Source organism: Suricata suricatta, chromosome X (genome assembly GCF_006229205.1).
Source record: "Suricata suricatta isolate VVHF042 chromosome X, meerkat_22Aug2017_6uvM2_HiC, whole genome shotgun sequence".
In the NCBI taxonomy this organism is placed as follows: Eukaryota; Metazoa; Chordata; class Mammalia; order Carnivora; family Herpestidae; genus Suricata; species Suricata suricatta.
In genome coordinates, this window is record NC_043717.1 from 85,756,682 (window position 1) to 85,774,066 (window position 17,385).

The following is a 17,385-nucleotide window of genomic DNA, read 5'->3' on the forward strand; positions in this document are numbered from 1 at the left end:
AAAACAAAAACAAGCAACAAAACGTGGATTCAGATATATAATAAGAATCTTTTCATGAATTGTTGTTAAAGAAAAGTGCGTTTGTAATATGAATAACCACACCCTGAAGTGTTGGAGTTGAGCTCATATTTTTGAATATCAGATTTCTTAGATATGACCAAATATAACCCAAAATAACTGAACTGGGCTTATCATCTCTCTCCTTCCTATGCCTCTATTTTTCTGCTCTCCACTTGTATCTCAGAAACCACTTTCATATGCCATCTGTGGCTTCCCCCATTCACTTACTTAGCCACAATACACAAGATAATTTTATCTGAAATTCCATGGAGACCAAAGATGTTATAAGAAATGAATAGAGTGGTTCACCTAAGTTTCGGGTCTAAAGCTCAGGTGAGCACAGGAATAAGAGCGGAAGAAAAGTTTTCATTTGCCTTCTTTCATCTCACATAATTTTTTTAGATTTATTTATTTATTTTTGAGAGGGGGGAGGAGAGATGAGTGGAGAAGGGACAGAGAGAGAGCCAGAGAGAGGATCCCAAGCAGGCTTCTCATGGTCAGCGTGTAGTGCCCGATATGGGGTTCGAACTCACGAAACCGTGAGATGATGACCTGAGCTGAAATCAAGAGTCGGTCACTTAACTGACTGAGCCACACATGCACCCCACATAATTTTTGATGAACAAGAATATTTATTGCATAAGATGTTAAACTTCTGTTCATTAAAATGTCACAGAAAACATTAAATGTCAAATAAACTGAATTAAAATATATGTGACATATATGACGTAGGACAGTTAATGTCATTAATATATGAAGACTCTTATAAATCACTAAGAAAGCCATCAGGGCACCTAGCTGGCTCAGTTCGTAGAGCATATGACTCTTTACCTCGTGGTTGTGAGTTCATGCCCCATGTTGGGCATGGAGCCCACTTTAAAAAATAATAAAAAGAAAGAAAAGGAAAGCCATTAATATCACCGTAGGAATCTGAACAAAGGAAGTGAATAAGAAATCCTCAAAATAAGGAATAAATGTGGACACAAAAATTTTTAAAAGTCATTAACTTTACTAAGAGTCAAAGATGCCAACAAGAAAGAGAATCTTTTTGCATCCCTTTATCAAATGGGCACATGTATTATTCAATGCTAGCAAAAGGGCAGAGAGACGAGTACTCTCATATTCTGCTGATGGGGACATAAAGTGGTACAACCTTTCTGGACCACAATTTGGCAATATGTATCAAAAGCCTTAAAAATGTCCATAACTGTTTAGCCTGACATTCCTACTTCTAGACATCTATCCTCTGGAAATAATTAGAGATGCTGTATGAATATTGTCATCACAGCATTATTCATAATAATGAGTGATCAGAAACCATTGAAATTTCCATGTTGAAGAATGTCTAAGGGATGGAATATTACATAGCCATTAAAAACATGTTTGAAAACATTTACTAACATAAGACAGTGTTCAAGATACAGTGTTGAACACAAAAAAATTGTTTTTTAAGTTTATTTATTTATTTTGAGAGGTAGGGGCAGAGCATGATTGGAGGTGGGGGAGAGAGAGAGAACCCCAAGCTGACCCATGCTATCAGTGCAGAGCTTGATGCACGGCTCGATCTCAGGAACCAAGAGATCATGACCTGAGCCAAGATCAAGAGTCAGATACTTAACCGACTGAGCCACCCAGTCACCCTTATAATGTTAGCTTTTTAAAGACAAGTGCACAGGGGTGCCTGGGAGGCTCAGTCGGTTGTGTCCGACTTCAGCTCAGGTCATGATCTCGAAGTTCGTGGGTTTCAGCCCCGCATTGGGCTCTGTGCTGACAGCTAGCTCAGAGCCTGGAGCCTTTCTTCAGATTCTGTATCTCCCTCTCTCTCTGACCCTCCCCTGCTCACGCTATCTCTCTCTGTCTCTCAAAAATAAGTAAAAAATAATAAAAAAACAATAAAGACAAGTGCAGAAATAGTACAATCCATTTTACTAAAAAAGAGCAGGCAGTATGTTTATATAAAATAAAATAGAAAGAAATATCAAAAGTTAACAGTGGTTATCCCTGAGGAACAGAGTCACCCATAGTCATATTTTTTACATTTTTTGTGTCTTCTCAAATGTCCAAAATGAGCACATATTAATTTTATACTTAGAAAGAAAAATCCAGATGCTACCCCAGAAGAAGAAAAACATTTGTAGTTATCTGAATACATTAGGGTCTGCTTCCCACATACTCAGTGTTCTCAGATTCCTCATTTACCATAGGAAGATGTGATTCCAAATCCTGGCCCGAGCCTTCCCCTCTTGACTCTGTGCTTATTTCTGGATAGTATATATCCCCTCTTGGATCATGCTTTTCTCACCCGGAACCTTTCTGCCATCATGAAGAAAAGAAAAAGAAAAGAAACCTGCTTCCACATACCTAATTATATTGGGTCGCTCTTAGAAGCGGTCAATGGCTCTCGACCCTGGTTGTATATGAGAATCACCCAAGGAATTTAAAATAAAATAAAGCAAAGCTCAAGAATCACTTGTGACTTAATTGGTCCAAGGTGAGGCTTGGGCATCCATTTTGCAAAGCTCCAAAGGTGATGGTAATGGGCAGCCCGAGTGGAGAACCACAGAAGTAAGTAAAGATGAAGAAAACCAGAGTAACACTTTCTTCAGCTGAAATCGGTTGAGTAACCTAGACCGGATGGACACTGATGCCACGCTCCACTGGCCTCTATGATACCCACCACCAGCTATTCGTGTGTTAAATGTCACAGCCTGAAGACCACAAAGCACATCAGCACCTTGCAGGGTCATCATGTAAATGACCCCATGGGATGGGCACTCACCAAAATGATGCTCAACATTCCTTTTCCTTTCCTTCCAAATTCACTTGTGTGAAGGCCACGGCTGAAATGCAGCTATGCTAGCTGGAGGGGTAGCACATTAAGGCATGAGCCATTCTTACGCTGGCACCCGGAAAAGGACAGAATGCTGAGAGAATGGGACATGGGACAGGCAAGTTTGTCATTCTTCCGTTTTTAGATCAAGTACTAAATTTGTTCAGCATGGAGCAGTGTTTCATTTCGTTTGTATAGTGAACAACACCTGACCTTCTTTCCCCCTGCGAACATGATTTTGACAGCTGTAGATTTGAGAGACTTGTGTATCTGCTGCCATCCCTGTCATGAGGTCAACCTAATGGTCACAGACTGACTTCCTGGGAGCTGATTTGAGATGGAGAGCAGAAGATGGGTGGTGGTGCCATTCTAACAAGGCTTAACCGACCCTTCAGGGAGCTTTGAAGGTGACAGGGCCCTTTAGAGGATGGGTTAACGGGGTTGTGCCTTTATACTGCGTAACGAGCGGCCATTGCATGCAACTGCTCTGCTCTCTTCACCCAACTGCCTTCCCAGCAGCTAAAGGAGCAAGCCCTTTGGTGCTCAAGGGGGTACAGCACAGCAGCCCCACTAGCCTTTATCACGGTGGCTTCCTTGTTTGGCAAGAATAGCCCAACAATCAGGACTGGCTCAGCCGTAGCCGTGGCCCGGTTCCCCATGCCCGTCCCTCTGCTGTGATGCTCCTACATTTTCCTGGTTGCACGCAGATGACAATCCAGCAGTCGCCCAGTCACCTATGTGGTCATACCCAGTCTTTACAAATGAAGACGGGAAAGAAGGTGGACAGCAGGAGTGGTCTGGAATCAAGAGAATTTGCTGCTCAAACGAAAGTCGCTTTCAGTACTGCAACGTTGGGCTTGCTAAAGCTCACAGAGTGGAGGACAATTCCAAAGCTGCTAAAACAGCAGGCTTATTTATACGAAGCCAAGGCTTTGTTCAGCACCTCACCTCCTACAAGCACCAACGCCTGCTTTTGCTCTGCCTCCAGAGACAGACTTTTCTTTTTTTTTTCTTTTCCGTCCTCAAACTCATATTTACTCTCTTTGGGCGTCTGCAACAGGGAACAGCCAAACTCTAATAAATTAGGTACAAAAACAAATAAAAGCTTCTTGGGGGGATTACTTGCGGACATGTACTAAAGTGAAGGGAGCGTTGCTCCCCCAGGGCTCTCAAGTACACGGCCACTTGCTGGAGCCGACATGGGGACGCTCTGAGATGGTGGAAAGTGCTGTAATGTGAAGCTCAGAAAACAGGAGCGAGGCTCCTAGCCCAGGAGGCCCCGGACTCCAGCTCGCTAAAAACCAGTGGCTTCTTCTATTTAATTTTTGAATAGGTGAGACACTCACATGATTCAAAGAACGAAAGTATAAAAAGCTCTATAAAATCGGTGTTTATTAAGAGGCCTCTTATTTGTAGCAGTAGGTGGCGTACAGAACTGCACTCGTCTGTCATCCTTGTCTTCCAGGAGCGGATGCTCTGGGAGGACAGCGTGAGTCATATTTTTTAATCTTTATTGTTTTTGTACTTACTGAAAATAATACCCGCTCCTTGTAAAGTAGTTGAACATTACATAAAAAAGGGGCTGTTCCAGTAGAGGTTCTCCATAATCCTCTACTGCAGAGATAACTATTGCCAATTCTTTTGCATTTCTTTCTATACATATACAGATATATGTTTTTTTAATAAAGAAAAGAATTCCACTCTAAATGCTATTTTCAGCTTTTTTCTATATAAAAATATAGTGCTGAAATCTATTATATAGAGATTGGACAGCAGCATAGCATTCTGGGTATCTGTACTATAATTTATTTATCCAGCTTTATTTAGAATTTTGAAACATCTGTCATACAGTTCTTCTAGTTGGCTTCTTTATTACTTATAACAGATTTCCCTCGCATTCCGGGGTACTCTTCTCTGTAGAAATGAGTGAGAAGTCAGTAAGAGAAGCTTTGTGGAGAAAGTCTATAGGTAGAGGCAAATGAGACATAGAGGTCTAGTGCCTTGAGCAGGTAACAATGAGGGATTAAAGAAAGGGAGATCAAGGCAGGTTGGAATGGAATGAATGTTGATACCTGGATGTTGAATCGGCACATAGCAAAGTCATTATGGAGAGAAGCAACATGCTTTAGTTGAATCCCAGCTTGATATCAATGAACAATACAGTGTGGCTATTTACAAATATTAGCAATCCTAGGCTGCTAAAATAGTAGCCCATATCAGAGTGGGCAAAAATCCCATTGTTCATCCACACTGGTCAGATCACATCTGATTTAACAGGATCAATACAAACTTCCCTAGGAGAGAGAGACAGAACAGGAAGGGAACCTATCATCACGTCATGCTGTTGGATTGGAACATCTTCAGTCTGAAGAAAAGAAAAGTAAGGGGAGATGTGTTAACTGTCTTTAATAAATATGGACCATCACATAGAAAAGGGACTGAACCTGTCTGTGTCAACCTCAAATGGCTGAATAGCACCAGCCAGTAGAAATTATAAGAATGTAGATTTTGACTCAATACACAGAAATTCCTTGTCTTTTGCTAAAGGGTCTTCTAAAATGTTTAAACGTATCAGAGATCCCCTGATGTAATTTCCTTTCCATTATTTCTCAGCCGATACTTTCTGCGTAAGTCGTACAAAAGTAAAATTCAGCCTAGTCCTTGCTGAATTTCATAAATTCTTAATTAGTAGCATTCAAAATAATGAGACCTGATTGTACACTGCTTAAGAAGGATTTTCAAATACTTTAATCTCTTTCTTCCTGTTTATTTCTTAATCCCCAGCCTTGGCCCACCATGTGCCTTCAACTCTCACTGAAGCAGAGAACACACAGAAAACCCACACAAAAATGTAGATCTGGTTGGTTTAAAAAGAGTAAGAATTAACATTTAAAGCAATGGTAATTTACTCTGATCTGTAATTTTGAGCTCCTGTGCTGAAATTGCTCATTTGGAAATTACCAAGTGCTTGGGTCTCATTTGTGTTCTTCTGCCTGCATACACCCAGCACACAAAGGAGTCATAATGACTGGCTGAGTCACTGCTGCCATCTCCCTGAAGCCTGCTCTCCAAATGTCAATACCATTTTCTCTGGTGCAGTGATGAAGATTCCCAACGGCAGCTTGCTTTCACTGTAGGACGAGCCCTGGAATGTGTTCAAAGGGCACCGCCATCTTCCGATCTCCGCTGCTCCAGTGGCCAAATTGTCATGCCACAAACCATTCCCATCACCCATTTCTGTTAGTTATTACCTAAATATAAATGGGAAACAATTTAAATTTATGGGAATAAGGGAGCTACTTTTGACCGTATCCGAGTAAAGTGATGTCTTTACTTGATGAAATTATATGCTCAGATTATGGATTCCTACCAGGAGCAAAAATAAAGGCATGATATCATATTCGAGATGTAAGTTCTCTAACGGACCAGTACGTGGAACACCCCTGTACTATTCTGTGGCTCCTACTTTAAGATTCACTGCTCTTCCCAACTTCTCAAACGCCACCTCCTAAGGGTTACCCAGAACTCAGCATCATCCCATCTTCTCTGTCTTTCCCATTCAGCATAGATCCAGCGTGTTAGTAGTTAATAGCTGTCAGATGTAAATTAACTAAAAAGGAATCAAGAACCCCTGGTAAATTTAATTAAGAAGGGGGAAGAACTCAGGAAGATTTAACATGATTTAACTTTTTCATAAAACTGTGATCAAAGGACCAGTATGTTATCTTTGTTATAGACTGTCTTTGTCAGGTTTTCTTACAGCTGTTTTACTTGAGAGACATAATTTATCTTGCTGGATAGTCATATCCATGTAAGAATCAGCCATATTATAATAATGTTCTATCTCTACTGAAGCTATTTCTTTTTTTGTAAGTTTATTTGTTCATTTGAGAAAGAGAGAGAGAACATGAACAGGGGAGGGACAGAGACAGAATCCAAAGCAGGCCCTGTGCGATCAGCGCAGAACCCAATGCGGGGCTAGTTAACATGAACCGTGAGGTCATGACCTGAGCGAAAATCCAGAGTTGGATGCTCAACCGACTGAGTCGCCCAGGCGCCCATCTACTGAAGCTATTTCTCATTCCAAAGAATGTTTAGTGGAAGATGAAAGACATGAGCTACAGCAGGAAACACTGAGGCCAAAAATAATGAAAAAGCTTTGGCATTCAGGCCATAGATAGTTTGACAATGCATGTCAATAAAAAGTTAGGTAGTATAATTCAGCTGTGATTGCTTAAGTCTGGGCTTGATAAACGCCCAGCCTGGTGCCCACAACTTGTAGAATTTTCTTTTTTTTTTAACGTTTATTTATTTTTGAGAGAGAGAGAGAAACAGAGTGCAAGCAGGGGAGAGGCAGAGAGAGAGGCAGACACAGAATCCAAAGCAGGCTCCAGGCTCTGAGCTGTCAGCACAGAGCATGATGCAGGACTTGAACTCACAAGCCATGAGATCATGACCTGAGCTGACATCGGACACTTAACCAACTAGGCCACCCAGGCGCCCTTAGATTCTTCTTTTAAAGTAAGATAGCCAGGCCAACTGTCTGGATGGGTAAAGCTGGGGTTATGAGCAAGCCTGCTTTCCACAGTGGATAAGATTCAAAGGGACCCAATTGACTGTAATAGAAACTCAGTAGAACCTTAATACCTATGGGAAGATTTTGAAAAAAGAAAAACGTCATCATAGCTGTTCTTCCTTCTTTCAGGATTCTCCATTCTCCAAGCGATCATGGAAGCCGCGGTGCAAAACAACTGGCAAGTGACAGCAAGGTCTGTGGGAAACATAAAGGACGTCCAAGAATTCAGGCGCATCATTGAAGAAATGGACAGGAGGCAGGAAAAGCGATACTTGATTGACTGTGAAGTCGAAAGGATTAACACAATTTTGGAACAGGTACATTTGAGATTTATTCCACCCCCAGCCGACATGTTAAATCATCAACCCCAGGCAGTTCCCGTCTCTGCTAATAAATTAAGTAGCCAACGGACTAGATTTGCCAACAGTTTTTGATAGTCTCTCTAATCTCTTTTTTTCCTCCCTAGTGGCTGCAGGGCGGGAGGACGGGGAAGAAAAGAAAAGCAAATCTAAGCTCTTGAAAATTGCATACCATGATTAATCTGAAAGTCTCTGCAATTTAATGCTACCTATCAGATAAGCACACCCTTGCACACCTCTGTTTCATAGAGAGCTGACTGATTCAAAGTAATCCCCTGCCTTTTTCATACCTTCCTCCCAGCAGGGGAAAGACAAGGGATTAGGCCGGGCAGAAGGCCAGGGTTTTGTTTCAGAGGCCTAGTTGCAGAGTGTCAAGACAGCATTCCCTAGGTTCAAATTTGTGGATATTTTTGCAGAATATCCCTCTGGTTCCAGAGAGAGACAGCTAGAGTGTGTAGACCACTGTGGAAATAAGATGCATGGGGGGGGGAGGGTTTATGGTTTTTAAAATGTGAACAAATTGAAAAAGAATTAGGCTGAAGGGGAAATACCATTCAGTGGGCTAAAATGCATACATTATGAAGTTCGGATATTTAAATGTAAGACTAAAAAATATTAGAAGAAATGTTTCACCCTAAGCCAGAGGGATGCTCTGTTTGGAGTAAAGAGTCCAACTGAAATGTGATGTAAGTGTATTCTTTTCCTTGGAAGTCTCAATTTTCCAGTTAATAACAAAGTGCCTATGTTGCCATAAACAAAACTGTAGGGGAAACATTTCCATTCTAATTCGATCCCAGCGTACCTGGGGGCCACAGCTGCTTCAGAGGTTGAAATTAGAGTGAGCAGCCGTCGCCTGGGAGAGCTGTTTTATAGCAAATAGGGAAAGGGAAGGGAAGAGGACTGGAGGGAAAAAGGGAGGCAGAGGGGGAGAAAGAAAGAGAGGAAGGAAGAGAGAAATTGCTGACCCTGCATCGTAGAGATACAAAGCCACAAAGCCGTCCCGTTCCTGAGAACGGCATCACCTCTAGTGAATCACAGCTCACAGGAAATCTAGAGCATAGCCTAGCTAAATCAGATTTCCCAACTAACGTTCTCTTGAGCTACCCAAATGATCCACCCCTCCCTTCAAAAAAAAAAAAGCCTTTGATTTTCTTGGATCTTGAAAGCGAAGAATCAGGTCAGTGATGTTGGTGTATGCACTACATGCCCTCTAAAATTTATACCAAAATAGCCTTTTAGTGGGTGACCTACTTAATAGCCTGAAGCACAGGAATATCCCCCTTGATGTACTTCATTTTCCTTCTGTTGTATTAGGAACTTTGGCTTCGTGAATATCTTGCTTCCATGAAGTCTTCTGGGTTTTATAGGCTCTTCCCCTGGAGTCTGGGATTCTTTGGCATCATGCCACAGAAAATGCAGTGGGTGGAGCTCCAAATTTTATGGAGCTATGGGGATCTTGGGCAATTCAAATACCTATGCCTCAGTTTTTTCATCTCCATAATGGGGAAAATAAAATTTGCTCTACCTCACATGGTTGGTATAATTGCTTCAAAAGACATAAACTGTTATAGAAAAAAATAGTCGTTAGCACTGAATGCTACACCAACATTATTGAAAAACCCCATTCTCTCTTATCATGCATCACTTTCTATCTTCCTTTCCTCTCTATGGACATTCAAAGTATCCCTCAAAATACTTCCCGTACAAGTTTTCAGGGAACATTGTTCAAAGAAAAGTTTTAGCAACATCCAGGTAAGGCTAAAGAGTTCCTTTCACTTATTTTTCCCCCTCTTTCAAAGAATTGCTATAGAACTGTCAACTCATGATGGTTTTCCTGCCATTTAAGGAATCTCTATCAGGCCGGAAGTACTGTGAGGTAGGCGCCATGTTTGCCTCATTCGCAGTCGTAGCACCAGTGGCCAACAGAGTAACCGCACACAGTGTTGGAGGGATGGGTGGATGGATGGATGGACTAATGAATGAATGAATATTGAACAAGTGAATTTTAGTCACTTCTGTCGTGATTTTGCTATGCTTACATGAAGAGAAATAAAAACGGGCCTGCAGCCACATGATGGGATTCCTAAGGCACACGTTTTCGTAAAGGTTTAAGGTGATGGCTCTCGGCGCAAGCCTATTTCTGATGATATGACGAATTTGCCACAACTTATTTAAAAAAAATTTTTTTATGTCTTTTATTTATTTTTGAGAGACAGAGAGAGAGAGTGTGAGCAGGGGAGGGTCAGAGAGAGAGGGAGGCACAGAATCCAAAGCAAGCTCCAGTCTCTGAGCTAGCAGTTAGCACAGAGCCTGATGTGGGGCTCGAACCCACCTACCGTGAGATCATGACCTGAGCTGAAGCCAGACAGTCAACCGACTGAGCCACCCAGGCGCCCCCACAACTTACTTTTTATATAAAAATAGATTTCTCATTAAACAAAGTATTTAAATTAAGCAACAAATTCAACATAGTATTTCTTTACAGGGAACATTGTAAAAATGGAATTGAATGCTAAAATAGAGAGATGTCACTTTTCTTACTGGTTTCTAACCATTCTTTTGACAAACTTCTCATAATCCACTCTACAGATCTTGGTTAGAACGATAGCATTTATATATAATTCGATTAGTATTAAGTTCTTGTAAAAGATCCCCTGTCCCCCGACGTGCTTTTCCACTTTGATTGAAGTTATTTTCATAAAAGGAAAATTTTTTCATGTTTATTTATTTATTTTGAGAGAGGGGGAGAGGGAGAGGGTGCAGAAGCTGGGGAGGAGCAGAAAGAGGGAGAGAAGCCCAAGCTGGCTCCACGCTGTCAGTGCAGAGCCCGACATGAGGCTCAATCTCATGACCGTGAGATCATGACCTGAGCTGAAATCAAGAGTCAGACACTTAACTGACTGAGTGACCCAGGTGCACCTCATAAAAGGAAACTTCTATTATCTCCCATCAGATGATATCTCATGCCACTGTGTCCGGTAGAAGAGCCTGTTACACCACTCTAACACTATTCCCTACAGATTTGGTTTTGGCATCAAGTTCATATTGTACTCTACATCCCATGGGTGTGAATGGAAAGTCCTCAACATGGTACAACTTTTCAAGTACAAAGAGGTCTTCAGTGTAGTGTCATATAGCAGAACCGCCCGATTTCATGACAGAGGTTCTAATTTTCCCTGTAAATGTTCGAACACTTATAGGGTGAATAAAAATTCCTCTACCATTTCTTTCCAAAGCTCTTTTTTGAACTCTTTCCAACTTTTAGACTGCAGCAGAGAAAACAACTCAATTAGGTACTGATCTGTCTTTAATATCTCTCCTTAACAGTTGAACTATAAGGAAAGTATTCCAAATGTATAGCTCTAAGAATTAACATAGAAAAAGAGCTAGAAACAGATGAAACCATGAAAGATTGTCAGGGTCCATAGACAACATTAAGAAACTGTAGATTTTGAATCTAAAAAGGACGATTTAGGTGTACTAGGATGAATGAACCACTGATCTGACCTGACATGGCATTCCTATTACTGGATTGTGTTTGCGAGGCCCTCCCGATGGGCGGACAGCTGCTTAATGCAATGACCTGTCTCAACACTCACTTCTGAAAAGGTTGCCTCCCGGGGCACCTGGGTGGCTCAGTCAGGTGAGCATCCAACTTTGACTCAGGTCATGATCTCACAGTTTGTGGGTTTGAGCCTCACGTGGGGCTCTGTGCTGATAGCTCAGAACCTGGAGCCTGTTTCAGATTCTGTGTTGCCCTCACTCTCTGCCCCTCCCCCACTCACACTCTGTCTCCATTTCTCTCAAAAATACATAAAAACATTAACATTAAAAAAAAAAAACAAAAGGTTGTGTCTAGCGGACTTACTTATCCATGATGGAATAGATTCTCCTTCCCAGTAGCATACACCTGTGGGGTGATTTTGACAGTCAGGCCCCATAAAATGATACTGCTCTGTTGGACATTTAACGTTTATTTGAAGAGACAGCATATTGGAGAGTTTCAGAACGTGGACTCTGGAGCCAGTCTGCATGGCTTCTGTCACAGACTAGCTGTGTGACCCAGGGCAAGTTACTCAACTCTCTGTGCCTCCATTTCCTGCTTGTAAAGTGGGAATGATAAGCGTACCTTAACGACTTAATATATGCAAAGCATTTAGAAAACTGTCTGACACGTGTTTGTATAGTGCTTTGATACTAAATGATGTGTTTTCACATAGATTATCTCCTTTGAGCCTCGCTACGGGAGGCCGGCAGGGCAGATGTGTTTATCCCAAATTTACAGATGATAAATTGATGCTTAGAGACATTATGATGACTTGCCCAAATGTGGCGCTCCGCTAAATCCTAACAAGTGGCCAAGCAAGGACAAACTCAGGTCTTCTGACCCCTAGTCCAGTGCTCTTGCTCCTACACTGAACCACCTCCCTCAATTTCTAAGGCATTTTAAAAATATTTAGTGGAAACCAAACCTTAGAGTAGGCTTGCTCCTCAGGTTACGTCTTAAAACACTTGCAAAGCAATTGGAGAAGGTCCAGAGAATGGCAGCAAAAAATGACTAAGACATTAGGAAATAGGCCCTACGAGGAAAGGCTAAATGGAGTTGCGGTTGTTTAGCCTGGTGAAAGAGAACCAAGAGGCAGTTTAATCACCATCCCCAAGCAGAAAGAGTTATCATAAAGAGGGCACTGACCAACCGTTCTGCCTGCTTGAGGACAGTAGCAGAACAAATGAGCTTCACTAGGACCAGAGAGAGAGTCGGCGTTCGAAAGGGCTTGTCACAAAGAGAGAGGAAACGGTAGCAAATAAAATCTCGCCAGGGGAGGCTATAGGAAAGGGAGGCCATTCCAAAATAGCGAAAAGTCAAATCTAGAATAGTTTTAAGATTGTTTTCTAGAATAGACAAGTATTCTGAGTCCTTCCTGTCTGTTGACAAGGAAATACCCTTATAGAGTAGTTTAATGAATAGATAAGGATAGATAAGGCCTAACTTGCCCATCCATTTGGATATCTAGAAGGCTGTCTCTTTAAAGACATTTAAACACCCCCCACACACCCTTTGCTCTTTACCATGTTTTTATTTTCTCCATCGATAACTCAAAGGTAAACCTCAGCACAGCACCCATTTGAACGATGGCATGAACAAACTTAGCGGGACCCAAACCAATATGTGGCAATTTGCTACTCCCAGGAAAAAATACAGAATATACGATATCCCCTAGAAATATTTCAGGCTAAAATCACCTCATCGTGGATGATGTGAAAGTACCACTTCTTGAGGACAGAATCCTGAAGCAGGTCACACCTTTGGGTTCCTTTCATGTGAGAACTCCGACTGTCGCTTCAAAGACAGTCATTTTAAGAAATGAAACATCCAAGCCAGCAAGTCAGATCTCTAAACGTAACAGTTTAAGTAAGATAAATAGCATTAGGGGCCCTTCTGAAATATGAGGCTATATCACAAAGGAGACCGTGCTCACTCCAGAGTATGTATTGCGATCCGGGTCCCTAGAGCACTGTTTCAATGGCTAGGCCTAGGTCAAGTGAATTAAAGACGTTATACAGCCTTATGCCTGCTCCTTGCCTCACCCTCCACTCAGCACACAGTGGCGCTATCCAGTTCTTCCCCTCTGTTTTCTCCCTGCTTTGTCCCAGCCCATACTTTCAGTGTTCCTTGTAGAACATTTAGCTGACTTACCAGCCCCTGAGAGGTTTGGGACAGCATCCCTTCCTGGAATATTTTCATTGTCATACAGGTAAATAAACAGCGGCCTGGGAATGGAATAGACGTGCCTTCAAATTCTAGCTCTATTACTTCTCTTTTGCATGACTTTGAAGAAAGTGGACTTAATTACTTCGAGGTTAAGTTCTCTCAGCTTGACACACTGGTCTACTCCCTTCTTTTCATGGAATCCTCCTGTGTTGTGAGGATCAAATAAGACGTGGAGTGCACCTGCCACAGGGTTGGCACCAGTAGCCACTCGGTAACCAGTAGCCGTAGCTATTTGCTCTTAAGTGGCAGGTTTTTGTGCTTATGAAAATGAGCTATTTTGGGAGTGTTGCTCAAGAATGGTATCTTCGTGGGTCTTCTGAAATATCAGTTCAATCTAAAGTCTTTACATGATAAAAGAGTTTAAGACTTGAGCTAGCCTCAGGTCTCACTCGTGTGAGTTTATCATGTTTCACGACCTATTTTTTCTCCAATGTGACATTGGGTAACACATAGCAATTGACAAGCTCAAGGACTATTTGAGAATGAACTATCTTTGTCATCACTTAAAATAATTAACGGCATTGAAAGCTTGAGCTACATATGACAACCAGGCATTTTAAAAAACAAATGGTATTAAGTGCTTACAGTGCTCCAGATCATTTTAACTGATGTGTGTGGATATGTGTGTTTACATATCTCATCTGAGTTAATCCCCACATTAGCGTTATAAGGAAGATGGGAATATTATCTCCATTTTACAGATGTGGAAACTGAGACATAGAGGTCACACAAGCTAATGACTGATGGAGCCAGAATGTGAACCCAGGGAGCCTGACTGCAAATGCTATTAATCACTGCACTAATCAGCCTTGAGTCCGACTGCAGTTTTCAATCCGAGTAGATTCCACCAGAGGTTATAAGAGATAAACGTGCTGCTGGAGCCTGGAGGACCCTCGTCAAGTGGGATGCTTGTTGTTGGGCCGTATGGAACGTGGCCTTCCATTTGTATACTTGCCATGGGTTCAAAAAACGTTAAGGGTGAGCCTGCTTCTATCCACCTGTATCTCTGGTAGCCTAAAAATATAAATGCCCCTGTCAGCATTTCCAGTTTATTCCTGAAGAGTAGGGTTTCCTGAACACTCTAGTCTCATTCTGTGTAAATACAGCTCTTCCAATCGCCTATCATGATATTTGTTTGATGAGATAGGTTGATGAGGGTGCTTTTGCACCGTAATGGAATCTCTTCCTGACCAGCTTAAATGCTATGGAAAGTTAATCAAGTATTGTGTAGAACTGGGATAGAGACGGACATTCCCATCACTCTTAGAAGATTTTTTTTAAAGAATATTTATTTATTTTTGAGAGAGACAGACACAATGTAAGTGAGGGAGGGGCAGAGAAAAAGAGAGAGAGAGAGAGAATCCCAAGCAGGTTCCGTTGCTGGAGCCCAGATGCAGGGCTCAAATTCATGAACCCATGAGATCATGACCTGAGTCGAACCCAAGAATCGGGCACTTAACCAACTGACTGAGCTGTCCAGCTGCTCCACTTGTAGAAGGTTTTTATCCTACTTCTGTCTGTCAGTCTACTCCAGAGAATCTTCCTGCTCCCCTCATATGTTTTGCTTTATTCCATAGATATTCCCTTTTGCCCCATTCAAAGTCTAAAAAAGAAGATGATCAGGAGACACGGTTATGATAAATTATGGGTCTGGAGGGGCAGCGATAGGGAAATAAATTACTCAAGTTTCTACTCCTTTCCATGACCGCTGCCACAACACCCCCTCAAGTACCTCATTTGGTCAATTCCTTTTCAACATGGAGTGTCTAAGAAAGATTCTCTATGCTCAGAAGCCCAAGTTCTTCTTGAACCATGCTTTCAGAGGCATGCTTATAAACTGAGGGCTAAACATACTTTTGCCACCACATGGTCGTGGTTCTATACTTCACAGTTAGATCTACGTCCTCTATGACATTCAAATTATATGGTGGGCTGGCACTAGATAGGAAATAGTACAGCAACCTTGGAGAGCCCTGCAACCAAAGCAGGATGGCATTTATTTTCCAGCCTGTGTCTAAAGGCAGACTGTGTAAGGAGTCTTTCAGAATTTTTAATTTTTTTCTTTATTTAATTTTGAGAGAGAGAGACAGAGAGACAGAGAGATGAGAGAGTACAAGCAGGGGAGGGACAGAGAGGAGAGAGAGAGAATCCGACAAAGGTCCGCACAGTGCAGAGCCCGACGCGCGGCTCAGTCCCACGAACCATGAGATCATGACCTGAGCCGAAGTTGGATGCTTAACCAGCAGCCACTCAGACGCCCCTCAGAATCTTTAAAGACAAAGACATGTAAGGGATTTGACAGGTGTTATTTACCTGTCTTTCTAAGGGTGGTCTGCGGCCATACCCCTGCGATAGAGAAAAAAGGCCACACAGAATGGGACCGCTTGGAGGGGATATATAATTGCTTACCCATCTAAGAAATCACTGCATAACTATGAGGTAACTCATGAAGAAGAAGGAAGATAAAGGGATCAGACCTGGGAAACAGCATTGTGATTTACCTGGAACACTTCCAAGACAGGGGCCAGGCGATTGTTTTGAGGTTAACAAGGGTTTATGTTCAGAGAGCTATGTTGAGCACTACTAGAAGAAGCAAAAGTTCTCCTTCTTTCTTTTCCTTTTGAAAATGTGTAATAGCCCCTAGCAATGTAAATCAAATTAGAGAGCCGGATATCTCAACAAATGTAAAATAATATAATAAAGACAAGGTACATGCGTGCTGGTAGGATAAAAGGAATTGGAAAAGCCTACAGCTTATTGTTGCATATGAGTAAATTAATCATAAAGCATAAAGTCAGAGTGTTTCTGAGGCCTATGCCTCTCCATCTTCTTCTCCCAGGCGCATGGTAAGGCCTGTGTGTAAACAGAGAGAGCACTGTTCTTTGCTTTCCCTGCGCCCCAGTCTCCTAAAGGGCGGGCCTGCAGACATACACGTCATACACAGCCAGGCACACCCCTGGACCTCCCTTCATGTCTCACTCAATCTAACTACATGTTCCCTTTCTTTTCCCACCTCCAACCATCCCAGGTTTCTCTCTGAAATGAAATTGGCTGTCACGTCCATCCTTTTCCGGGACCTCACCAATCCTGGTGTCCCCTGGTCTCTAGTCCTCACCCTACTGACGTGGTGATTTAAAGCTACTACATAACATTTATTGGACCACCCTAATAAATATTTTGAAGCAAAAATGTGCCACAAGACCACAGAGCAGTGTCCCAGAAGGCAAACCTATGGGTGAATTTCTTAATGATGCTCACTGCCAACATTGTTTCTCTTAAGTGTGGCCTAACATCCGGCCTCCAGGCCCCAAGTGAGTGGGCAGGGCCAGACACTTGTACTTGCAGTAAAAGTCTTCCACACGTTAAGCCATTTCAGCATGCACTGGCAGCCTTAAACAAACTTGTTCCCTAAAATGCAACGATATTTATCCTAAGAGTTGGCAGCAGACACCAGTATTCTATATTTAGACATCTTATCTTTGGCTTATTAAAAAAGATGGTCTGATTTCTCTGGTCATACTTCACAGTAGACTGGCTAGGCTGGCTTTGTGACTGTTTAGAAGCAAATCCTCTCCGGGAAAATAAAGAGAAAAAACTCATTCAAGATCATTACTTTGAAACAGCAAGACTCTTATTTATTTCAGGTGACAGAAGCTTTGGTCTCAAAAAGGAAACGCTCCTGCTCAACCGACAGTTCTGTCACCCCATTTTTAAAAAATTGTGGCATTAATTGTTTGCTTGATTATTTCCTATGAGGTTTGGGGGTTTTATTTTAAAAAGTCAACAC

The 17,385-nt window shown here is 42.0% G+C and overlaps 1 protein-coding gene across 5 annotated transcripts in view; it reads left to right on the forward strand.

Annotated features, from left to right (window-relative positions):
* GRIA3 (glutamate ionotropic receptor AMPA type subunit 3) overlaps positions 1-17,385 on the forward strand; it is a 273,414-nt gene that overhangs the window by 126,178 nt on the left and 129,851 nt on the right. For all 5 annotated transcript variants that reach the window (XM_029930244.1, XM_029930243.1, XM_029930239.1 and 2 more), the window contains one exon: positions 7,596-7,783. In XM_029930244.1, coding sequence (XP_029786104.1) covers positions 7,596-7,783 — 188 coding nt within the window. The remainder of the gene's footprint in view (positions 1-7,595; positions 7,784-17,385) is intronic.